Below are 26,049 nucleotides of genomic sequence, written 5' to 3' on the forward strand. Positions count from 1 at the left end.
CTTAGTATTTCTCTCTTGATTCCCCGCACCCTACTTCCGTCCAGCCACGCTTCTTAGTACCCAGAACCCAAAGAGACAGCTTGGACTGGTATCCCACAACACAGAGGAGTAATTAAAGGCAGATTCACCTTAAATGGAAGTAACTTCTTAAGTATTGCTACTGTATTTGGTACAATACTGAAAGAGCGAGCCTACAAGCACCAGTCTCTCTCTCCAGGATCTGTATAACATTTGGAGAACTTTGCTTGCTTGGATTGGAATTTGTGCTAGGGCAGAGCCCCTACAAAGGACCTAGGCACATGTCTGCTCAGATCACTGACCTCAGGCCTAACTGGTGGCAGAAGAGTTGCAAAGTTCAGGTGCCATAACTGGTTTTGCTTACCTCTTCTCATGCTGTCCTGAACTCATTTGTTCATTTCCTAAATAAGCTGATGTATCAACATTTTTAAAAAGAGAATCCAACTGGTTGCTTCTGCTGAGCAGTTTTAAAAGCGTTGCTATCCAGGGACCTGTCCCTCTTGTTTTGTAAAACGTCAACTGAAGCCTCATTTGGCAGAAAGAGATGTCATCCCAGTGCCTTTGGTGAGAGTAGGTCAGGAGATTGGACTTGGCAGCATTTGGGGACCTTCTTTTTCCTCTCCCTTATATCTGAGTCTCATTTTTAACACAGTTCATAACATGTTTTTACATGAACTTAGGGGGGAAAAAATGAGGATGTGCTTTAGTACTTATGTGGATTCAGTGAATTACCAGCTTGTGATTTTAGCCCCTGTTTCCCCATGCATTTCTCCTGGCACATAAGGCTTGATATGTGCTGTTCTCACTCTCACACTGTGCTGGTACAGTCACCAATGTGGCCGTTCAGTGAACCGGATTGGGAATCTAAGTTTGTTTTTCTTTTTCTACCCGGTCATTTTTCAACCACACCAGCTCGCTAGTGAGGTTCATCACATATGCTGGTTTAGTACAGTAGGGCACATCTGAGGAGCAGGGGGAAGCACCTGGAGACAGGATTGGAGAAGGATTTGTGCAAACAGCACTGCTGCTCAGTTTTATTGACTCACCTGCGTGCTACTGAAATTCTCACCCAGTATTTGAGGAAAAGAAAATAGATACAAGCTCAACCTTTTTCTTTTTAAAAAAAAAAAAAGTAGAAAATCCACCCAAAAAACCTCAGAGATCCAACACAGTGTGGATCTAAGCACAGGCTTTGTAGGTGATCCAGATTCTTTCATTGCTTTCCTGTGGAATTTCTGTGATGTTTTCCTGGGATACACAGAGTCAAAACTGAGATCTGTTGAGAATCAAGAGGCTAAGCTTGTCCCTGCCCATGCGGATGTGCTGGCAATATAAGAAAACTCTCACCTGGCTTAGAATTGCTTGTAGATGTTTTGACTGTCCTGTAACTGTCCCAAGTCCTATGCAACCCATGCTTTGGACTGATGCTTCAGCTTCTAACACAGGTTTATCCTAGTGAAAGGCTAGATCCTTTAAACCTTTCCTCATACAGATGCTGAAGTAAAATCATGATAGAATCAAGTATCACAATACTGATTAAATCCTGTGGAAGAAAGGTATGTGGGTTTCAGGAGTGAGATCTGCAGGTGTCTTTCCCTTTAGCTACTTCATGCTGCTCAGAAATCAGATCTTACTGTATTGTCCAAACTGTTTCTCTGTGTCTTCTCCCTTTGGTAAAAACTACAGTGCAAAATGTCACAGGGATATCGTAGGCTCCCTCTTCTTCCTCTTTAGATGTGACAGCGTTTCCTCTGTCCATTTTCAGCAGGTATGTTCCCTCACTGAATCCACACACCCAGTACCTGCATCTGTTCAGGCATCTCTGCAGAGACATGGTGTCACTGGCTGGGGAGAAGAGTTTGTACATATGAGTGCATTGGAGGGACCTGGTGGATGTAAATGATTCAGAAAAGAGCATCTGTAGCATTACAACCCTCTCAGCAGTGGGTGCCTAATAATTTTCATAGTCTTTGGTATTGTGTATGTTTCAAAACACAATGTGAGAACACTGGCCATCCTGGCTAGGTGTGACAAAATTAGGCACAGTAGAAAACAAACTCTACCAATCTTTAATGGTGTGACTTCCAGGTGACACTTGGTGAGGTGACTGTTCAGGTGTAGCCACCTGTAATCTCAGAAGGGCCTCTCCTCATTGGTGCAGTTCAAATGAAGATCTACCAGGAGAGATGATGGTGTTTAAGGTTGTGCCACCAAACTGCTGCATCTTATTCATAATGAGTATCAGTCTTCACATCCATAACTCTGAAGTCAGGAATGTAAGAATAACATTTGGTTTATGTCAGTAAGCTCCCTGGATTGATAGTTGCTGTCTGGGTAGAGCTGTATGCAGCCTACACTGATTTACCTACAGGTGAGGCAGTATGCAGGACTGGTGCAGGAACCTGTGGCACGCTGAGTCTTTCAGCTATGACTTAGACAATCATGTCAAGAATTTGATAATTTTTTTGAGGAGAAAGGGGAGTATACACCTTAAAGTGAGTCTCCAGTTAAGGGAACAACAGGCTGCAGTACTTTCAAAGTAGTACGTGCCCCCATTAAGCCATTCTTCATTACTGCAGAGGCATAAGTCATAAATAGTTTATTTGTTCCTTGGCAATTTCATATTTCATGTTAAGGACAAAAGAACACATATACAATGGAACTTCTATAAGATCAACACTTAATTTCTGAAAAAGATTTAGTGAACATCAAGATTTCCCAAAAACTGGTGATCTTATCAGTCCGAACAAATTTGCAAAGGTTAATAAAGCAAAATATCCCTGGCAGCAATGGCTATGAATTTATATATCTGCTTTCATATCCATATTCTTATTCAAGTACATGGGGTTATTTTTCCTTGTAGCAGAGTCGTGGCCTCTCGTTCTCCTCTGCAAAGGCAGTGTAGGTAGATAAAATGAAAGGCAGCTCCTTCCTCACATCTGTTGTATACATAAGGAAGAGGTACAGTGAGAGAATACAGAGCAGCGAAGGAGTGAGAATCGAGAGGCCAGGACACCTGTATGAGTAACATGGCTGGTTATGAGAATGATATTGAGGCTCCAGAAGATGAGATTTCTATTATGTTTCTATGTATCGCTATTATGAGATGAGCTGATCTGCAGTATGTCCTTGGACATGTCATTTCCTCTCTATTTTTCAGTCTCTCTACCTGCAACAGGGCATAAAGTTAATCGGTTTCTATGTCAAAAGGCCATAGTCCCCACAGTCATCATCGTCCTCAGGGCCAGCAAGCCTTCATTCAACAATTGGTGCCTCAGATGCCTCCTAGTCCCTGGACTTCCCCAGATTGCCTTGGGTACAGATTTCCAGCAGGCTTGTTTGCCACATTGTTTTGTTAGAAGAAAGAGTTCTTCTTTTAAGATTGCCTGGGGTTGAACGTGAACTTGGAAAGCTGGAAGCAAAGGGTTAACATCTTGATCTAAACTCAGAAATTCATAAAGGAGAAATAGGCAGTAGATCCTACCAAGGATATGCAGCATCTCCTGTCCCTGTTCCTTAGAGCTTTCCTAAGGCATTGCTCAGCCCTGAAGTGAAGGGGACAAGCTGCTGAGTGACATTCTCCCTGTGGGATATTGTCTTACAGAGTGGACTTTGGGAGGTTTTTTTGTTTGGTTTTTTTTTTTTTTTATTGGCTTTCATCAGTGAAGGGTAACTCAGCAGCACTCTGCTTTCCTATATCTGCTTTATTTCAACATTGGCCTATAAGGCTAACAAAAGGGGTGCTGGTCTAAAGAGATTACGTCCTTTTCAGGGGATTCTTTTCTCCTCTTGGTCTGTTGGTCTCTGCTGTTCCCCTTCACAAGTTTTTCCCTACTGGCTTTATTTCCTGGGAATCTAACATCGGTAACACAGAGCCCTTTTGCCAGGTTCAGCAGCAGTGGTATAGAAGCTTGGCTTCTTGAACTGGGCTTTTTTCCCCATCTCCTTTTAATGCAATGGGTTAAATAGGCAATGGGTTGAATGCACGATGTGTATTCAGTTGGAGCTACAAGGAGCTTATCTTTGCTGCTCAAGTAACTTTCTGCATCTTAAAGACGGTTACGTTATTTTATGCTAAAGAGTTGAGGAGTACTGCCACCTAGTTCATCCTCCTACTCCAAAACAGGATCAACTCTACTTATAGCATTCCTGACAGACACTTGTATAACCATTCCTTAAAGATATCCAGCAGTGGGGACCCCACCGCCTTTCCAAGCGAATTTCCAAGCTGAACATTTCTGCAATATGAGCTCATTACTTTCATCTCCTGCCTCTTGTGAATGTTGATGAACAGATTATTACCTAACTGTGCAGCAGTATTTTATGCATTTGAAGGCTGTTTTCATGCTCTCTCTTCTTTAGGCTGAGCAACCTGCTTTCTCTCAGCCTTTCCTTATAATTTTTGTTATTTAGACATCCGCTTGTTCCCATTGCTCGCTTGTGATCTGCCGCCAGTTCCCTCACATCTTTCTTGATGTGTGGAAAGGGTTATTCAGCTGAACCAGTAGCGGTGTTGAGTAGGGAAGAAGGATGTCAGTCCATCTGCGTTCTAGCAATTTGTCCCAGAGTGATTCTTCCTTAGCTTAAAGCAGTGCAGCAACATCATGGATTCATCTTGGGCTCATGATTCTGCACAGTCCCTAGATACTTTGTGTTGCGCTGCTGTATGCCCAGTTGTTCCTCATCCTTCACATGCAGATAGTTTGTTTGGGCTCAATACAGAAATTTATGCTCATCCTGATTGAAATGTAGCCTTCAGCTTTTCCATTCAAGATTATTCTAATCTTGTCCTTAGTTATACTTACTGTTTTACCCGTCTTGGTGTAATCTCCCAGCTAACAAACATTTCTGCTGCATTACCTCTTCCATTAATGAAAATATTCCATCATCTGGGAGCCAGGATGAAGAACCCTACAAGAAGGAACCTTCTTATTTGGTTAGGAGCTGCGGTTAACTGCTTCCAGAAACAGTAGACTATTGGCAGCTACTCCAACCATTTGGAATATCACCTTTTAGTAGTTTTGTCATCTACCTTCATGCAGCTCCCTCCAAGGTGCAACATTTTAGACGACAGATTTTGTACTACCTAATTTTATACACTACATTTAGTATCTTTTTTTTTTTTTTTTTTTTTTTTTTACTTCTTGCTATAAAATTTTATTTTTTGCATAAGATTTTTCAACTTGGTCTAAAAGTGCTTCTGTCACATTGATCTTAGACCGTTTTTTCCTATCTGGTTTAGCTGACTATGAATATATGTGCCTGCCCCCCATGGTGTTTGCTACTTCCTACAATATATTGTTTTGCTTATTTATTATTTATTTATTAGCTGTTACCCCTTTATAGTGAGAAAGTTGGTTGTTTTGACTAGATTTGCATGATACATCCATGTTTTCTATTTTTTTTTGGGGGGGGGGGAGGTATATTTCACTGTGTGCTTGAAAGTGGTTTGGTTACCTGCACCAGAGTCTTTCTGGGAATTTAAAGTAAAAGCAAATGGTGTATAGTTCATCTGGCTTCCTAGTTGTTGGGTTTTTTTTTCCATTTTCAAAAATAAGCTCTCTGACCTTTTCCCAACATTTGGTACCTTACTTGTCCTGCATGAACTCTCATAGACAACTGATAACAGCTCTGAGATTTCCTCTGCTCATTCCTAAAGTATCTTAGGGCAAAGTTCATCTCTTGGACAATTTGAGAACATCTGATTTACTTTAGAGCTTCCTGTGTATTCCCCATTCTGGGGTGAAATCTTATCCCTTCTTTGCTGGTATTAATTCTTACCTTATTTAGGAAAATCTTAGCAAAAAGGGTATTTTGATCTTCCTAGTGTGATGTCTCAATGGTTTGGTTTTCTTTCTTGAGTGGCAGTCCCATTAATTTCAAAATGTACTTTCAGAATGATGCATCTCATTTTCTGCCCTGACCTTTTAGTCTTCATGCCTACACGATGTTTTATTGCATGATGCTCATATCGTCTTAACCATAGGAGGTGTTCATTAGGCATGTGTCCTGTCATATTTACTTCTTTGTTTTCTCATTTGTCTTTTCCCAAAGAATAGCCATAATATTAAGGGGGCAACATGCCAAAAATGGCAGTTAGAGTTTTCCAAGCTAATGCTTATCTTGACAGCTGTAAAAGTTCTGGCCAGTACACCTGATTGGTATATGTTGCCATCATTTGGCTCATTGCTGTGCCGTTTCCCTGGTCATTGTATTCAAAATAACCAGACAAGCCTCTCCTGTGAGGCACAGGGTCTTTGCCATCGTGGTCCAGATGTATTACCCATGCATATGGGACCCAGCAAGAGAAAGGTTTAACAGCCAGACAGTTTTCCTCTGCAGTGACAAGACTTTAACTGCTGACCAGTTGAAGTAGTTATCCTTACTTTGAGGACTTCTTCTGAGTTGTCTTCCCAAGGCAGCAACTGTCAGAAAAGCAATGAGACCAGGTTTCTTGTGACTGTCTGTGTGGAACCACACTACCCTGGGGGAAAGAAAGTGGGGAATTTCTGCATCTCCAAAACAAATCCAGTTAGCTGGATTAAGGCTTATAAAATCTGATAATTCTGAGAGGGAAAATAAGGTGTGAACTGGAAGGAGATAGTAAACAACGCTTAGTTGTGCTGCAGAATTTCCACCAGGTTTAACAGGTACAGTAAGCAGTGCCCTTGAGAAATCCCCTGTGTTTGCACACACAGGAGTACAAATGTTGGTGAGGTGTCTGCTAGCGCTGCAGGCTGCCCAGGGGAGCGGGTGCTTCTAATTTGTTGCTTTTACACAAAAAGCGCAAATGATTTCTTTTAACCTCTGCTTTCAGTTTCTACATCCCTTCTGTCTTCTGGTCCCTGGTTACCTCATCTATTCCTGCTCCCTGCTTGTTCTTCCCCTCCTGTTTTCTCCTGATTTGGGATTAGTTTGACACTTACAGAACAGCACGTTTGGTTATCCTTATACTGGCTCTGCACTTTTCCCTGCCCTGTCCCCGGAGTATGGGTTGAGTTGCTTTTTCCTGCAGTAGCCTGTTTTGTTTCCAGGGATGCTGTACAATTTGCAGCACAAAAAGAACAACAACAACAACAAAAAAAAGTGACTGGAATTGTGTGTGAGTGGGAAGAGTAACTTGAAAGAAGGACAACTCAAAGGGTCTGCTCCCACACTCGTCCCAATTCCCTCTCCATCATCGACATGACCTTGGTATAATCATTTAGGATCTTAATGTGAGTCTAGAGCCATGTCCCTCTTTACCTCAACTCTCAGCAACTCCTGACAAAACTACTGATGTCAAGGCTGAAATCTGTACAGGTACCTGAAACAGCATCCAGTCCCTCCCATGCACTTTTCTGCCACCTAACTTTGTAGACCCTGATTTCTGTCAGTGCTTTATGGAGATATTTTTGAACTGACTACCACTCTCATCCATCTTCACTTCTTTGGAAAACGAATTGTTTTAAATTCTCATATCAATTCCCTTTTTACTCTATTATGAAGTATGTTTTAATTTGACAGCAATGTTATTTTTAGTAATACTTTTTGTAGCCTTTAGTATTAACATCTAGTTGGGGGAAAAAAACTGCTAAATATTTATACTTCTCTTCTTTGATCTTTCACTCAGAAGAACTGAAAAGGTATCACACTTAACATTTTACTATAAATATTTTAGATAGCATTTGAAAGAGTCCAAATTCATCTCTCGCATTGGATTTGTTAGAATTATTGAGAAAGGTTGTCACTCTTAAGTGCTTCCAGGTGGCATTTCAGTTGCCAATGGTTGGAAACTTTTGAGCAATACTGTTGTGGGTAATGACCAATGATGGAATCATTAATATTGCTGTTTGACCGAAGTAGAACCAGAGCCTCTTCCATTGTCTGTCTTGTACACTATGGCTCAGAGGAAGGTGAATATGTTTTCACACAGGAAGTGCAACAGCTCTGCAAACACAGTGGGTCTTCCAGAGTTATTCTTTGCAAATGGGTTGTGGCCCTGACCTGCTCCAGTACTAGGCAGTAGCCCTTGAAGGGCACAGGGCATTGTGAGTGAGATATCCAAGTTGTGAAGTTCTGCCAGACTCACAGAGTCCGTTGCTGCTGGAACTGTCTCCTTTTACCATTAAAGTAGGAGTTAGAGGGTCAAGAGAAATGTGGAAAAAGTGAGAGAGCCAGCAGTGATAGAAAATAAGCTGATTTGTTGTGGTTTTACTCACTGAAAATGTAAATTCTTCTGTAAGAATTTTGTGGCTAGCAGCCAAAACACTTCAGCTGCCAGCACTGCCAGGACTTCCAGGTATCGCATGCTTCTGATCTCTGCAGTATGCCAAGTTTCTTTTCCAGAGAGGGGAGGTGATACATCATGGGAATTTTTGGCCTTGGCCTCTCATGGGAAATGTAGTCCTTCCTTGGGTTCTGAGCTACACAGGGAAGGAGAAGGTCAAGGAGCTTAGACAGCAGTTCCCATGAGACACAATAGCCAAATCGAGTTATTTTATTTTTGTTTGCTGGGTTGGCAAGTGTTTAAGTTCTAGTGGTCAGTTTTTAAACAACATCTAAGAAAAAATACTAGCCCTTGAATTTTGTTTTGGTGAAATCGTGATTAGACTTCAAAGGGCATTTGGCACAGAACCTTTTCAGACCCAATGATCTCTTGAGGTCCCTTCCAACCCCTACAATTCTGTGATTCTGTGATTTTCAGGCAATCCAAGGGAAAGTGAAGTGAAATAAAACCCTGTGCTGTGCACAGAATAGGTATTATGCCCTGTCTGATGCTGAGACTATCACTTTTCCCCTCTTACTTTCAGCATCCAATTATTTTTCTATGTTTAGTACATAAAATTAAGTGTCTCAAGTGTTTTACCAAACAGCCTTCTCTTGCTTGCCACTGCAATGGGTAGAAGTTATTTCACTGGCTTCGTAGGTGTGCATTTGTATCAAAACTTTGCTTTTCACTATCTTTATTCCACCTGCACGGTCTTTGTATCTGTCATAGTGATAACCCTGAAGAAAAAGTAGGTTTCTGTACCCTATTCTGAGCCTCACAGGCTTGTACACCTTCTGATCTTTGTGTGCATGCCCACTGTACAGCTTTTTTTTATTCCTGAGAGCCTCAGCCTCGTTAAGTTAGAGAGTCATTCCATTAAAAGTGCATAACATTGCATCTATCAGGCATGATGAGTGCTCCAGGGTTACTATGCTGACAGCAAGGCAAATCTTGAAGATACTCAGCCTCTAGCCTACTCCTGAATCTTCCTGGATTTAGAGCAGGATTTTGAACTGACTCACTAGGTGGAGTGGTGAGACCCTAAAAATTGAGGAGGGCCAGTGTGAACAGAGAGCACAAAGTTTGTCTTAAAAGAGAGACAACTCTCAGTCACATCCAAGTTTAAATCCATGTGGAACAGATTTCTCAGCATTGACGTAGATCGGATATGATGGGAATACTGTCACCTGTGCTTGATAGATGATTTTCCCAAAGAGAGGGAGAGTGGAGGACAAGCAGTTGTCACTGATGCTTGAATCCATCCCCTTGAGAATGGGTTTCATACCTGCTTTACAACCATTGATCATTGCTTTCTTCAAGGAATCAATGAGTCATTGTATTAAAAACAAAAAAGCCACAATCCCAAACCCCAAGGGTTTGCTGTTTTTTTCTGGCCTTCTGTAGCAGCAGAAGCCTGTGTCACAGTTAGCCTATGATCCTGTGGGGATTTTGGATTTTCTTTTGGTATAATGGACAATGATATTTCCCCCCTTATTCTTCACCCTAGTGGTATTTCATCATTGTCTGCATGTAATGGATTCCATTACTTTTGATGCTGTGAGGCTTAAGAGCTTTCTAATGGGAAGTGCCTGGATCTGAGATGGGTTGGCTGTATCGTTGGCTGGCTGCTGAGATGACTATAACAGTGCACAAGGGAAATACTTTCTTGGTTTCTGTGTGTAACTCAGCCTGCTCAGAAGAGTTCCCTCTGCTTGGGAGCTGGTGGAAAAGACCCCTGTGCTGCTCACCTCCATTCCTTTGCTGGCATGTATCAGCAATCCACAGTGGTCTTTTGAAAGGACCTGAAAAGGTGGTTTGGGGCCAAAGCACAAGTGGTTTCTTAAGTTGTTTCACTTAGCATTTGATGAGTACATCTAAGAACCAGGAGACTTTCTCTTTCAGGTGATGTTTATGAGTTATTTTTTTGGAGTATGTATCTGTTTGCATTTCTTCCTGCCTGTAAAAATTTAGGTGATAGATTTAGGTAGGAAAGGCAAATTGTGATCAAAACTTTCTAACCAGTCCAGTGTTTTCAGATACTTAACAATGGCTTAGATCCTATTTATGGCTATTTAACACTGTCTCCGTGACTGAGAAGCTGAAAAGTTTCCAAGTGCTTTCATTTTCATCTGCCTTTCATTAGCTTAACTAGTAGGTGTTATTTATGTCCTTTGCCATTGCACCCTGTATATGCTCTTTATCTCTCTCAATAAGCTGGCTATTAATAGAATTTTCAGGTTTTTTCCTACACTAAGGGAAAAGCTTAAAATGGAATTAATACTAAAGAAAGAAAGAATGAGAAGGCCAGGCAGGTTCAGGGTTTGGTATTCACATACAGATTTCACCAAGTCCAATTAGAAAAGAGCAAAAAGTCCCATCACTGTCTCAATTTGGTGCAAGAGAAGAACATTACTTCGGTCCAACTGTGTGTCAGTGAAAATGCGTCTCTTTCAAAGTGACCACCAAAAAAATCCACAGTGCTAAAATAGTGTTGACAGTGTCAACATGGTTATGTTGACCTAAACTATCTTTGATGCCAAACCATCCTTCTGCCAGGTGTCAGCTGGAAAAGATGTGCAACAGAAATGACCATTCCCTGGTCTCTGTGGGTTTTGAACAGTTCTTTCTTCTAGAGGTGATCTAGTGCCTTTCACTAGGATCAAAATCACCTTAAACAAAAACACGTCCATTTTTTAAAATACGCTGTTGTATACAATGTGCTCTTCCAGAGAAATGGAGTATTAGCATTTGAAAGGCCTGATGAGAATGCATCTTAGGGAAAGGCCTTTGTTCAGAGAATTGCTGCTATATTCTACCTGCGTATCACCATGGTAATTGAATTATTTGCCATTGACAGTAAAGTATATAGCGCAAACCTTTTGCCATTTTCCATGATGTGGTTCCTAGCAAAGAGTGCTATTTGTCAATTTAAAATTTATCATATGACATTTAGCAGTTGTGCCTGCTAGCGTAGTGGTGGATGTGGTTTGAAAGCGTGAAACAAAAAGGAAAAGGTAATTACATCATTTCCTTCTTATTACGAGTGTCCTTGCCGTTTAATATTCCTCCCTGTTTCCCCTTACAACATGAACCATTCTGGAACTGTTGGAGCCACAAAGCAAAACCAGAGCTGCACACCTCTGATGCCAGCAACATGCGGTGGTACTTTAATTTCTTCTCATTGTCATCCCTCTCAGGACATTGTTGCAAACAAACAAACAAGAAAAGCCCAAACCCTTTCTCTTCCTCAAGGTCGTGCCATGCATACATAAAGCATGACAGGGTCTCTGTGAAGCATGTAGTGGTCATTGAGTACTGTGGGGAGGTTTATATAAGGCAATTGCATGAGGAGTCGGGGGGGGGGCTGTATAGAATACAGGCTGCTATGGATGGAATTGGGAGACCCTCAAAGAACCTCATTAAGACAACTCGCTTAACAGGGAGAAAATAGTCTCAGATATTTGTGTTACCGTGGGTGTAGATCTTTAATTTTAAATAATACTCTGTTGGCAAAGGTACAATATAGATATGGTGGTGAGTAGTGCTGCCTAGTGCACTGCTCAGGGTACAGAAGAGATGACACTCTTTTTCGCTGCTTGATGCTGTGGGAGATGGTCATCTCTACTTTTCTGTTCCTCAAAGCAAATACAGTTTTCCAGAAAAAAGTCTGGTTCTGTGCTGTCCTCACCACATAAAAGCAGGGGTAATTCCCTGTAGAAATCTCTGTGCTTCTATGACTTATTTAAGATTGACTGAGATCACAATTAAAAAGTGGGTTTTTTCCCCACTCACTGCTGTCCCTTTCATCTCCCTCTCCAAGTACAGAATGGAGAAATTTTCATTCTTGTTACTGCATTGCATGCAGATGAGACAAGGGCCAGTACCAGCATTTATTCTTGAGGCAAAATTGTGGTTACCAAAATTATCTCCTGCCTTATCTAACCACTGAGACAGGCTCCCCAGTATGGTTGTGTGTTCTGCTGTTGGTAGCTTCTGGGATCAGCTTTCTAGGCAAGTGGTCTCCAAAATATCCCTCAGCAGACTTCCACCCAAGGAGACCTAACCCACAGGTATTAGTTTTTATTGTCTAACGTAACATTTCATTCTAGCTCCGGTCCCAACGTCAGGTTGCTTTCATGTTTGTTTTATTGGACTGGGGGCCGACTAAGGCCCCCTAATTTCTTGCCGCGCTCAGGTATCAGACTGAACTATCGAGACGTGTACACTGACCTTCAGGCTGGCCCCACACAGGGCATCTGACCTGGCAGCAAGCAGCTCCCTAGCACGTGGGGGTGGCTGATGCCAATTCCTCAAAATCAATCACAAGGCAAAGCTCTTTCCTCCAAAAAACCGTATGAAAGCATTAGGCATTGTTTCGCTCCGGTGTTTGTTCGTGGGCCGTTGTTCTTGTCTCCTCCTGCGGCATCAGGATAAGTCCCAATCTTCCTTTTCCCTTTGAGCTGTGCTTCGCTGCGCTCACAGCGTTTCATTGCCTGGAAGCCGCAGGCTGGTGCAGAGACTTGTGACACTAAGATCAGCTGAAGCCTAATGGGAGAGGAGTCCGCGTGACTGCGAACCGCATGGACTTGTCAGGTGGTGCAGTTTGGGTAAATAAAGCCCAGTGTGCTCACTCTTAAGCTTCTACTTTACTTTTTTTTTTTTTCTTCTTCTTCTTTTTTTACCTTGTGAAGCTGCTGCTCTAGGTTTTGGCCTCAAATTTTCTGTCGCTCAGGACAGAGAGCTACTGCTTCTGTGGCATCAGGCTGCAGTATGACATGCAGGAGTGAGTTTGTTAATCCATTAGCAGAGCCATCTTTGAGGTAGCAAGCACCCTGTGACTCTGCAGAACAGCAGGAAAGCAAGAAAGGGAATCTTAAAACATGTATTATTTGCTGTCAGTAATTGTTTCCAGTTCCAGCTGATAGCAGTGATTAATCACATTGACGTAGTGTTTGGAGGGGGGGCTAGGTGTTCGGGGTAAGAGCTGAGAAGTGCTCTTCCCCATCTCCCATGAAAAAGTTTAGGTTTTGAAATTTGTAGCGTGTCTTTTCTTGAAAGAGCATCAAACCATTATGCTCCTTTCTTATTAGTAACAAAAATGCAAATAAACCTAGATAAAAGGTGGGAGAAAAATGTAAACATACTCATCACAAGCGATGTATAGCCAGACATGTATATTAGTAGTTGCATCATTTTGGAAGTAAAATTAAAATGAGATTAATTACATTTGATGCAATCCCTGGTTTATTTCTCTTGCACCAGTGCCTAACTTCAGCTGCAGCTAAAAAAATCTCCAGCCCCATGCTGCTCTGTAAAACCTCTACCCTTTCCTAATTTAAATGGCTCCTAAAGATGCTGGTTTTCCATAACACCCAGAAGAAACCATTGCGTCCTTTTCTGGTCTATGTAATTTCCCTCATGAATGAACTGCTCACTAGGATGGAGGGAGGGGGATCCCTAAACATATGAGTTAAAAGAAATCATTACCTTCGGTTAACCATGACCAGTGCAGAAAGAGTGCTGCAGCTACCCCTACCACAGCTTACATAGGTTAAGCAAAGTTGTGTTTACGTCACATTAAATGAGTTTTCCATCATGGGACGTATTCCCAGTATATACAATGCTTCAGGATCAGGAAAATGGCTGTACATCTTCTAAATATATTTTCAGCCAAAGCAGTGTGCAAATGTTTTTGTTCAGGTGGGCTGCTGTGGCACTGTTAAGAGCTCGGATGCTACCAGCGGCACTGGTATTTGCTGGCCTGGTTTTGTTTCTGCTGAGCCCCCATTATCCCTCTCTCTCTTATTCAGATTTCTCTCTTACAGTGTAGCATCTGGCCAAACCCTTGTGATTCCATTTCCTTGCTGCTCCCAGGGCTGTCCTCTCCACTGCTTTGCAGAGGCGGAGCAGAGGAACACCTTCTCCGCAGTTACACCTCCCCCTCTTTTCCCAAAGATCACTTTTCTACAGCGTTTAACCTGCGCCCAGGGAAAGCTCTCGGCTGGTTTTTGGCAGTTATCTGCAGTCGTCAGCATAACGCTTTATGAAATGCAGGTTGCCCTTCCCTACACTAGGCAGATTCGCCTTGCTTTGTCTCCAGCACAAAGAAAAAAAGGAGGATTGCTTTAATTTGAAATAACCTTTTTTGTTGTAAATTGCCAGTGGGAGCGGGGCAAGTTCCCACCCATGTTGGGTGAGACAACGTTGGTATCAAATAGCTATTCCATGATTAAAACTACCTGTGCCTGTTTACAGTAGGATTTGAGGCTGAAATTAGTATCTTGAGAGTATCTTTGTGTGTGAACACATATAACCTTAGTTTTAATCAAACAGACATAATAAACATCATTTCTGACATGAAACAATTTTCAGGGAGAGATGACCCGAAGCTTTCTGAATGCCTTTGTGTGCCATTAAATGCTAGTCTGGGAGATCCTTCTGTCTAGTATTTGATCTCTGGTTTCCCATTATTTTTCCCCTCAGATTTTCTTTCTTTCACTGAAGTGTTTGCCTTTGAAAGAAGAAGCTGTGTAGGCTCCATTTGAAACTAAAAATAAAAAGGATGCCACAACTGCCATTTAAATTCAGCAATAGATGCTCTGCAGTTGTAGAGCTGCCCCTTGCCAAAGCTACGTACTCCAGCATGGTTTTGATGGAGAGCAGGAGTTTTGCTTGCTTATTTAACTTACTGGTTTGCTCCTGGTTTTGCATTAACTTGTCTTTGCCAAACTCAGCAAGTCTTAAATCCTTCCTTTTTTTTCCCCCATCATTCAGTCTTCCCTCTGCCTTTTCCCTGTTCTCTTTTGCCTTTCCCTTCCCATAGTAGCAGGGAGTAAGAAATTTTGCCATGTATGCGTGCTCACAAGTCTTGCCCTGTTTCTTCCTGAGTTTGCCAGGCTGCTCCTGCATCTTGGCTGCAGCGTGGCCAACATCCAGGCACTGACATTTGATGGTTTGTTTTGGTACTCACGGCCACCCTCTTCCTGCGTCTCTGTCCTCCCACAAATGGGGACTTCAGATGCTGTTTTTGTCCTTGTTTCTCATTTCCGGCGAAGGCAAAATATTCAGCTGAATTGAAAAAGAAATGTTCCACTCTGCTTTGCAGCTGTGTGTTTGGTCTCATCCCCTGGGCTGGCTCGTGAGATTCACAGATTAGCAGAACTTGTAGGGGTTGGAAGGGACCTCCAGAGACCAAGTCCAACCACCCCTGCAAAAGCAGGTTCCTTAGGACAGGTCACACAGATAGGCGCCCAGACAGGTCTTGAATATCTCCAGAGAAGGAGACTCCACAACACTCCTGGGCAGCCTGTTCCAGTGCTGCATCAATCTTACTGTGAAAGTTCTGAGATGCCCCATCTTAGGCAGCAACATTGCTCGCCAGCATAGAAAGGTTGTGTGGTGTTTTCCTTATGCTCCTCACCACCAGCCCCACTGGTCTGAGGGTGTATGTGGTATGTGTGTGCAGCTCGTTGTGGTGCCAGCAGCAGTTCAGTGCTGTTGGCATAACCCCCCTCCCATGCTTGTTTGTAAGGAGCTACCGCACCGCAGTAGAAGTTGAGGTCTTAGGTGGACTTCAGCACAGTCCTCTGCCAAAATTAAAATTCAGCTCAGTCCCACCTCTCCAGACTGTGTAATTTAGCATTAAGGTAATTTTCAAGCAACAGGAACAAAATTAGACTGCAAATAAAAAAATGGTCCAGAGGGTAAGTGTTTGGCCTCGTGTATTTGCATTTGTAGGCACGTGTATTTATGAGTCCTCTCTTGGTTTATATTTTGTAGGACAAAGAAGGTCAGCCATTGCTACCGTATCACGTACCGCCACCCGGAGAGGACTTTAACGCAGGACGAGGTGCACCGCATCCATCAAGCTATTGAAGAATCAGCAGTTCGAGAACTTGGGGTTGAGGGCAGATTCTAACACTGCTGGTCCGATGCACTAGTGACAATTGCTTTTCCTTTTTCCCTTTTTTTCCTTCGTTTTCTCTTTTTGTCTTTTTGAGATGTGGGAGAGGACAAGTAAAGTGGGGGGCATGGGGGTTGTGACCACCTAGCACATGGAAAATGATAAATGGGGAACGGTAACGCTACCAGATAATAAACATTACTACTGAGAAATCATTGACAAAGCACTGGTGCTTTATTTTAAGAAATGGGGGAACAGCAGTAATGTAAGATTTCCCTCCTGTTACAATAAGAAATACACTGCCTGGTGGTTTTCTGTGTTGTTAATTGGTCCCTGGGTTCCATTAAACTGTAAATACTTGGCATTATTTCTGCGTTGACAGGATCTTCTGTCCGTGTAACGAGTGAAGCAAATCAGAGACACGGATTAGCTCAGGGAAGGAAACCTATTTTATCCTTACACACACACACCTTTTTAAAATAAGAAATGGCAGGTTTTGCTTCGAGAAACCTTCCAAGAAGGATGACTTGCAAAGTTGAGCTCTCTGACCTTCAGCGCCCATGAGTATTGCTTTCATCCGCTACAGAGAAGGAGCCAGTGTGGCTCTGTGGCCAGGCTTGGCTGTCTCGGGATGCAGGCTGGTTGGTGAGTCTGTCCAGTTGGCTCCCCCTCCTCCCTGAGAGAGGAGTAGAGACACTTTGCGATGTACTCTGAGCTGTGCCGCCTTCCCCAGGTGAGGATCTCCCTCATCTCTTTTCTCCTTGCATAGGCACCGGCACAAGATAAGCCTCTTCCCCTGTCCCCATCAAAGGATCGCTGTCACATGGGGCTGGATGGCAGAGAAACTTCCTTGCATTGCCCTGAAATGCAGCTGCCTTGATCTCTCATGATATCTTACTTTCTAGCAGCAGTATCTGCTCAGAAATCTGACCTTTAAGGCAGGGAACCAAACTTAAATGGGATCTCCTACTATTTCAAGCGCCAATTGGTTTACAGGGTGCTTGGCTTTTCCACTGCAGGTAATAATAAGTAAACTCTGGTGATGGTATGATGCTAGGACCTGTAGGAGTGTTCAAATGGCCTGATAAATACTTGATGAGCCATTGCAGATGCTGATATGGAATATGGGACCTGTTTCTTTGCTTGTAATGGTATTTCATACAGTCTTGCAGGTCACATCTGGTTGCTGTGCAGGCAACATTCCCTCCTTCAGGGAAGAAGGCAGTAAAAGCGCTACAATAAACAGCATCTAACACTGATTTATACCTTATCAAGAAACATCTGTGCAGCAGGCTTGTACTCAACCACAAGAAGCTAGTTGCTATTGCAGATGTGACAGAAGCAGAGAGCTCATTTTAATTTCATTACTCAACATATTTAGCTGTGTAAACAAATCCTAATCTAAATCACTGTTGTGTTATCCAAATAACTTGATTATGAAAACAATATGCTAGACTTTTTACAAGGTGAAAAGAATCAGTGCTGTTTAGGCAGCAGAAAAACCTACTTGGATATTTTTAAACCATGATCCACTAAGATCCATAAATACAGCCTAGCCTGTTTGATTTTTCTCTGTCTCCTTCATCCTTTGCCTTTTCAGGATTCTTAGAGAGGACCACTGAAGAGGAGGAGCACTGCCTTAAACTGCACTGAGCAGTAATTGTTCCAAGACAAGGCCTGATCGATGCTACCACATGGGGCAGCAAATTATTTGGATGTTAATTGATAGCATTGCATATGGAAAGGGTACTAAAACCTGCCTGCTATATGAAAGTACAAATTCTCTTGGGAAAACAGAAGACTGGGGCGGAGCAGATTGCAAGATTCCCCTTTTAATTTATTGATTAGTGAAGTTTCCATTTTTTAACTCCCAAATCCATCAGTTCTTCTCTCATTCTGACCAGCCAGTTTTGGGGACATGCAAATTTGGGGAAAACAAGGAGGAGAAAACTGGACAATGAGCCTTCATCACTGCAGTCACAGACTGGCATGTCCAGCTTTGCAAGGAAACCTGGGTGTTCTTGAATTGGCCAGTTTCCAGCTGCTAACATCAGTTGTGTTTCATAGAATCATAGCATTGTTTTGGTTGGAAAAGAGCTTTAAGATCATCAAGTCCAACTGTTAACCTAACACCTCCAGTCCGACTACTAAATTGTGAGCCTAAACATCCCACTTATGCGTCTCAATTACCTCCAGGGATTCTGAATCAACAGCTTCCCTGGGCAGCCTGTTCCGATGCTTGACAAGCTCTTCAGGGAAGAACTTTTTTCCAATATCCAGTCTAAAGCCCCCCTGCTGCAACTTGAGGCCATTTCTCCTGTCCTACTGCTTGTCACTTGGGAGAAGAGACCAATGCCCAGCTTGCTACAACCACCCTGCAGGTCACTGTAGAGAACAATAAGGTCTCCCCTCAGCCTCCTCTTCTCCACAGGCTAAACAACCCCAGTTCCCTCAGCTGGCTCCTTGTAAGACCTGTGCTCTAGACCCTTTGCCAGCTTTGTTGCTCTTCTCTGGACACAGTCCAGCACCTCAATGTCCTTGTAGTGAGGGGACCAAAACTGAACACAGGACTGGGGCCTCACAGGGGCACAGTCCCTTCCCTAGTCCTGCTGTCTACACTATTCCTGATACAGGCCAGGATGCTGTTGGCCTCTTGGCTACCTGAGCACGCTGCTGGCTCATGTTCAGGTGGCTGTCAACCAGTACCACTGCCTGCACACTGGTGAGGGGGGCTCCCTGCAACAGCCAGGTCTTGGTGGTGTAATGTTATTCTTTGAAACCTAAAAGATTAACCTCATGAGCTACTAAGATAAGGAAGATATTCAGTTTTCCCTCAAGTTGACCTGACACCATGAGATCATCACATGGAGTAGATGTTCTCATAGCAGTAACTTTGAGACAAAAATGCAAATCATTGAGGTTAAAAAAAAAAAAAGAGAGCAGCTTCTTCAGGACCGTGTACAATTTAATTATGTGAAGGATTTTAAGGCCTGTATAATCAGATGGGCTGGCTGTGAGCATAATGTGAATACTTGGGTATGTTTATATTAGGTAAGCCTTTGTCATATATATTCTAGGATTAATCTACTCTAAAGACCTATTGTTGTAGCAAAGATTCACCACTACTTGCAAAGCAGACCACAGATCAAAAGGCGTCAGAGTTGCATTTTTATGCTGCTGTCCTTTGGAAAATATGACTTTCCCTTCAATGCCTGACCTTAATTTTACTGGAGAAATTTGCTGTGAGCAGTAGACTCTGAAACTGTATGGTCCCTTGTGGATATCAACAAAGAGAGCAGAGGAACCTGAGAGTGCAGTAGCCATGATTTATTTTATCTCAGAGACACGTGATGCTAACAGGAGTTTTGACTGATCCTTGGCAGATGTAGAGAAAACCTGCCTGAGGAAGGCCCACTGACCATCTCTGTCAAAGCAAAAGCTGCCCACAGCTGTCACTTGTTTTTTCTTGACATACATAGCACGAGGTAAGTAAACTTGCTTGCTGAGCTCAGGTGACATCGTTGCCAAGGTAAGTTCACTTGCTCATCTCTCTGCTGACCTACAGTCTAACTCGTGAACATCCCTCGATCTTGGGTGAGTAGCAAGTCTAGTAAAGGTGGATGAGTTCCTAAATAGCAAAATGATGCCATACCATGTAGAAACATGCAGGGGAGCAGCATTTGAGTAATTCGTGTGGGTGCTGACTGACTAGCACAGTGACAGGCACAAGGCCCTGCTTCTTGTTTTTGTCAACTGCCTGTGTTTATTTTTGTGTGCCACTGGGTTTCAGATCAGCGTCCTTTAATAAAAGAGAGAGAAAAATCAATTGTGGCAAAAGAAGATCCGCGTCCCCAGGAGAATTGGCTGGGGATTTCTATGACTGAACAGAGTGTACTGTTTTAATGTTCTGGGTGCTGGTTTTGTTCCTGGCTGCCATTGGTTTTCAACCCAGCCGTGATTCCTGGAAGACTAAAGATTTTGCTTTAACGCCCAGTTTGGGATCTTCCCAGTGAACTGGCAGCAAATGTACAGTGTGCTGAGACTTGCCTGGTTTTGATGTTCTTGTTAAAGGCACTGCAGTGGGGAAGTGTTGAGAAATAGGTAAGCAGTAAATTGCTCTGTGCTTTTACCCTTGAGACTTCAGTGACCTCTGCCACAGCGTTGCCGGGCACAATCAAACAGCTGCACAAATTGCAGAGCAGTTTTGTGCCAACAATCCAAGCTAGATTAGGAAACTAGCAGTGGTGGCCACTTGCCTTCCACGGAGAGTGTTACTCCTGCCCTTTCTGCAGGTCAGTGGCCACGCTCCAATGTTGAATTTATCGACTTCTCACTCTGGGCAGCTCTTCTGGTTTTCAGAAGTATTGGCAAAGTGGTCTCAGCTCTTGAATAATTTCATGTAGGGGTTAGCTTTTTTATTTATATGGGGGGAAAAAAAGGTTGTGGGCTTTTCCTTTGTTTGATGATAGTTTTTATCTGTATTTCGGCTGTCCCAGGTAAAACTCTTGGCCAGGACAGGACTCTTTGGAAGCCCACTGAAGTAAACACAGGGAGTCTCACTCCAAAAAGCAGAATTATGTCAATCTCATTGAGTTCATATTTGGGTAGAACTAAAGAACCTTGCCCTTGCTGTGGGTTGGAAGGTATTTGTTAGTTAACCCAAGGTCAGAAAACAGTCTGGGTCTTGCCACTGCCACCCCAAACACACACAGAAGTAGTTTCAGACACAAGAAAGTTCTGTCAAATTATGTGAAAGCATGTAAAATGGTTGTGCTGGGTATTTGAGGCCTGCTAGCTGATAGCGCTGAATTATCTCCATCAGAATTGGTACCACCTGGGAGAGAAAATGGCCTTGTACTGCGGCTCTGAAATAAGCAGCCATATTTTTAAAGCTTGGAGCTGTATTCAGATACTGTCTGCTGTGCTTCTTTGCTAAGAGAAGACTGCTTGTGTATAACAGATTTGCTTTCTGTGTAGACCAGGCCATATTGACTAATTACACACATCCTGATCCAACTCTTAAGATCTGTCCGTGTTGCCCCTGAGGGTCACCAGAACTGAGGCAATCTTGCGAGGACCATGAACGAATTTGGAGGACACAGAAGAAACCAGCCATTAACACTTAACTCCCTGCTTTTAAACATGATTGCAATTACCTCTGAATTTTAAGCTGAGTATCTCAGAGGTATAGTATCTCTATTACAGTTCAACATGGAGCACGGACATATGCTGGGTGAAGGCACTGACTTCTCCAGAATCTGTTGTATAAGGTTTGATCATCATTAACATCTGATGCACCCGCATGGTTGGCAGTTTCCGTGCTTTGTGCTTTTGTCAGATGGCCTCTGTTAATGCTATTTATGCCCACTGTTAACTAAGAAGAGCCTGCTATAGCCTGCCTTTTATACTTGGAAAATCGTGCCTAAAATGACTTCTGCTGTGACCTAACTTTCTCATTTTGGTGCGGCTCACCTTCTCCTACACTCCTTGCTGTTTAAGTTTGGTGTAACTTTGGCAAAGAAGCAGTGCCGGGCTGTAGGCAGGGAGAGTGGATTATACCACAGCCTGAAGCCCGTGCTCCCATGCCGCAGTGCTGCAGGGTCTCTCTGTGCTCACCCTCTGGATGCAGGTGATTAACACGCGGTCCGGGGAATTGTGCTTCTGCCTGCTCAGTAATTTGCTGGGCAGCACCGCAGTCATCCAGAGCAGCTGCCACTTAAATGGGCGGTAGATTGTTCTCTTTTCATTTTAGCGGCTGCAGCTTCACTTGTATCACAGTATGATACAGCCAGAAGCGCTATGTTGGTATGTGCTGCAGCTAAGCATCAATTAGGTGCATCTCATGATGCGGAGCTTGTGCAGCCATTTTTCAGCAGAGTCGCTATGTGCTTGTGAATGCCTGTAGCCATCTCCAGCCACAGATGTGGGGGCACACTGAGGGCAAGGGTCAGGGTTAAAAAAAATTATTAGACCCCCCGACAGGCACAGGGAACTGCTTGTGGGACTCTGTCCATGTCTGTGCGGGTTTGGAAGTCCCGCTGGGCATCTGTCCAAATCGTTAGTCGCTTGAAGCCTTTAGTAACCTGGTACTCGGTGACCGTGGTGACACTGGGGTCATTTTGGGAGAGGGGAGCGGGTTTAGTGAGAGATCACAGGATAGCCGAGCAGCAAGGTGGGAGGACTTGTCCTCTGATGTCCTGGGCTCAAAGCGCTGAATTACTCTCCCTCCCACTGTGCTACCGGGAGGCACGGATGTGAGTTTGGCTGCCTGCCTTTGCATAGGCACATAGTAAACAATTAGTATGCACAGCCAGGCTTTTTGGTCATCAGTTGTTGTTGTAACTGATGATTCATTTAAGGGAATATTGATTCTCATGCCAAATCTTTACAGGGGATAGAGAATTTAATGGTCATTCACAGGGTCTTTATTGGCAGATCTCAGTATAGGAATTGAATAGAACAGGGTGGGAATGGAAGTATAGGTCTGTAGCTTGGTTTGTTTCTTCCCAGTCATGAAGGGATTGACAGAGGTTTAACTTGGTCAGAGGTCTAACCTTGGGTATCCACTCCAAAGCCCTTTTTGTTGGGTTGGTGGGTACTTTCAGGAGGGATGGGGCCATCTGAGATCACCAAACAGTGCTCCAGAGCTGTCGCCCTGGTGTCCAACAGGAAGTCCTTGCCCAGGCACTGAGAAGTTTGCTTGGAGGGCTTGCATGCTGGCTAGCCAGGGGACTAAGCAAACCAGATTGATGACCTCTGTGAACATGCCTTAATGTTTGAGTTTCTCCTTTCAGCACAGCTGCTGTTTTTCACAAAGTTTCCCAAAACATCATGCCCTGGAGACCCTCACCTTGCAGTCCAGCATGGCTAGAATTATTCCAGTGGGTTCAGAAGTCCACTGACAGCGGAAGGATAGACACCATTGCTATTGTGCATGCCCTTGCTTCCTGAGGAAGATGAGGCAGAGAAGTCTCAGGGCTCTGGTGAAAGTTGTCAGCATAAATAAGTGTACCCTGACTGAAGGTTCAGGCAAGGAAGACAGCGTATTACTAAGAACCTGATGCCCAGAATGGTCCCCTGCACGTACTTCCAGAAAATGATTACGAATGTATTTTTGATAAATAGTAACAGCAGCCTTCTGTGTGTGTTTACAAGCTCCTGTGTTATTGTGCTATATATTCTGCATCGCTTTTCATTCCTTTCCGCTTGCTAAAAACTGAAAAACGTGAATTTGGCTAAGAATGAAATTAATTCCTGTTGTTCCTGCTCTTGCAGCGTTACGTCTTATTTTTGAACAAGGAGGGCAGCCCAGCATTGCTGAGGAGATCTTCAGCACCTTGCCAAATCACGTTATTCGTGTGCTGCTACACCCATACATATGAAATGGGTTGCAGTGGATGATGTGAGCCTTATTTCTGTGCTGCGAATACAAAAGCAGAGTTGTTGTTCCCCATATTCTGTGTGATTAAAGACTTTTCTCTCCTGCTGCTTTGCTCCGATACACAGAAAATTACCTTTTTCCAAGAAAAATCCAATACTTTCTGATGCCTCCTGCTGTCAGAGAGCCAACAGTCTTCTGAGCACTCTCCCTTCAAAGAGCAATCGAATTTTGGGCAGTGAACTCCCTTTCCCACTTGAGACGTTTCCCTTTCAGCCTGAAAGACTTTCTGGCATCTGTGTAGGCTCCTGTGCAACACCCGCTGCTGGTGACAATGCAGGTCTCTTTCTGCCTTGCAGGAGGAAAGGTGACTTAATAGAAAGGACAGCTTTTCAAAAGAAATATGAACTACCTAAAAGTCCTGCCCTAATTTAAAATATATATATATATATTTTAAAATATCCTAGCCTCTTAAAAGTTATTAATAAAAGTTCATTTTGATCTTTACTGGAGGGCAGGGTTGTGCAGTGGTAGCACTTCCCCATCAGAGCAGCCTGTGAGGCTCCAACAGAGGACAGATTGGCCAATGAAGGCTCTTTCATTCATGTTTGGAAAACTGCTTGGTATCTTTCTGGCTTCTGTTCTATTTGGTCACACATCTGGAGTCGTTGGCTGCGCCTTCTCTACTTATTCCCTAACACCTTCTGTGGTACTTTGCAGATTGAATTCCTCAGCTGTTCACAGTGTTGAAGCTGTTACGCATCCTGTGAAATACCTCACCAGGGGAGCCAGGACTCCAAAGGCACCCAGCTCCTGGAGTGCCCTCTGCGCTACTCGCTTGCTCGTGTGCAGCCAGCCCAGCTGCCTTCCCCAGGCAGCCCAGCCTGCAGCTCAGAGCTTGTTCTGCAGGAGCAGCGCAGGCTTCTGGAGCGCTCTTCTGTGTGGACATGAATATGTCAAGCTGAGAAAGCAGCAGTGCATCTGTGAGCAGATTTCTGCCCCAACAGTTGGGTAGGCAACCCATGACACCTGGAAGGACATCCTTTTTAAGGCCAAGGATGGGACAGGGAGGAGAAACGCCTTCCTTGGGTTCAGTGTGTTTCAGGAGAGCCACTTAAAGATGTAACAAGGAACCTTGTTACCTGCCAAGAGAAAAAGACACTGAAGAGGACAGGGCAACAGATGGAAAAGAGGCTCAGCTTTAACTTGCAAGGCCTGTTGAATGCTACCACTTTCTCTGGGCTATGAAGGAGGTCAGCTGGAGAAGAGCATTTCCAGGCACAGGGGTGCTTCTCCTAGCAATAACCTTTCAATGGAGACATGATGAGCAGGAAGAAATTAAGTTTTTCCAGTGGTGAGTAGACATGAGATGATCTGCTTGAGACATTCAGTTCTGCATTCAGATAGCAACTGTTACATGCTGCTAGGGAGGAGGTGATTTGCCTGATGTAGATGTGGGTGGCATCTTGCATGGCTATCTCTACCTGGAAACCACTTCTACGGTCCAGGGCTGCTGTTGAGCCAAACCATGAGCCTCCTTGCTATCTTTCTGATTTGGAAAAACTCAAGGCCATGGTGATCCCAGTGACCTTTCCTATGTGGTCATTGAGTTATTTTGTAAGCAAAACCAGAGCACTGTTTATGGGAACCTGTACAGAAAGCCCCTGGAAAAGCTCACTCTGTAAATGGGGTAGGGTAGGCTTACTATGAAACCCCCTCACTTAGTGACAGACCTAAAAAGGAGGGGCAAATTTGATCATAAAAAGACTTTTTATTAATAGTAATTATAACCCTGAGCATTCTCACAAGATCTTAAGGAACTTTGAACATTTTTCAAACAAAGATGAAACCATACACATTTATGAGATACAAACTGAAGACTGGAGAGGCTGAGGGTCTTGTCTGGTGCCAGAGATTGAGTCCTGAATCCCAGTGCCCCAGTCCCCTCTGACCCAGTTCCAGAGTCCCATTCTGTAGGTGATATGTGCCCTCAGCAATGAAAGAAGAGGAGACCTTAGTGCTTTACCTGATCCTTGCAGCACTGGGTAGGATTAGGCCCCACTTCACTACTCTGCTTCTGTGCATTGTTGTGGTATTTAATATATTACATTGGATGCTTTCTCCACCTGAATTTGCAAAATCAAACCAGAAGTGTAGGAGTGACTGAGGACAAAAGATGAAGAATGGAAACTGGGAGGTGAGGAGGGTCACCTGGCATTTAGTGTTCCCCACTGCTCCCCAACCTTCTCTCCTTTTCCAAGCACATGTTGGATGAAGCAAAGGGAGAAACTGGCAGTACATTGGTTTTCAGGACCTTTGTCCTCTGTGGATATGTCTTCTGCAAGAACCTCAGTCTGGTCCTGAAACTATGTCAGGAGCTACACAATTGCTGCCTGGAGCTTTAGCATGCCTGGTTTGTCAGAAGATTTAATGTTCCAAATCAAGAGCCCTTGGGCACCTCGGATCTGCTGCAGGGAGGGAGATAAAATGCTTAGTGGT

At 43.6% G+C, this 26,049-nt stretch overlaps 1 protein-coding gene across 3 annotated transcripts in view; it reads left to right on the forward strand.

The window, feature by feature from the left end:
• FARS2 (phenylalanyl-tRNA synthetase 2, mitochondrial) overlaps positions 1–16,375 on the forward strand; it is a 248,058-nt gene extending 231,683 nt beyond the window's left edge. For all 3 annotated transcript variants that reach the window (XM_084280386.1, XM_084280384.1, XM_084280385.1), the window contains one exon: positions 16,049–16,375. In XM_084280386.1, the coding sequence (XP_084136512.1) occupies positions 16,049–16,187 (139 nt within the window). In that variant the 3' untranslated portion in view covers positions 16,188–16,375. The remainder of the gene's footprint in view (positions 1–16,048) is intronic.
• Positions 16,376–26,049: the final 9,674 nt, after the last annotated feature.

Source organism: Gallinula chloropus (assembly GCF_964237585.1).
Source record: "Gallinula chloropus genome assembly, chromosome: 2".
Lineage (NCBI taxonomy): Eukaryota > Metazoa > Chordata > Aves > Gruiformes > Rallidae > Gallinula > Gallinula chloropus.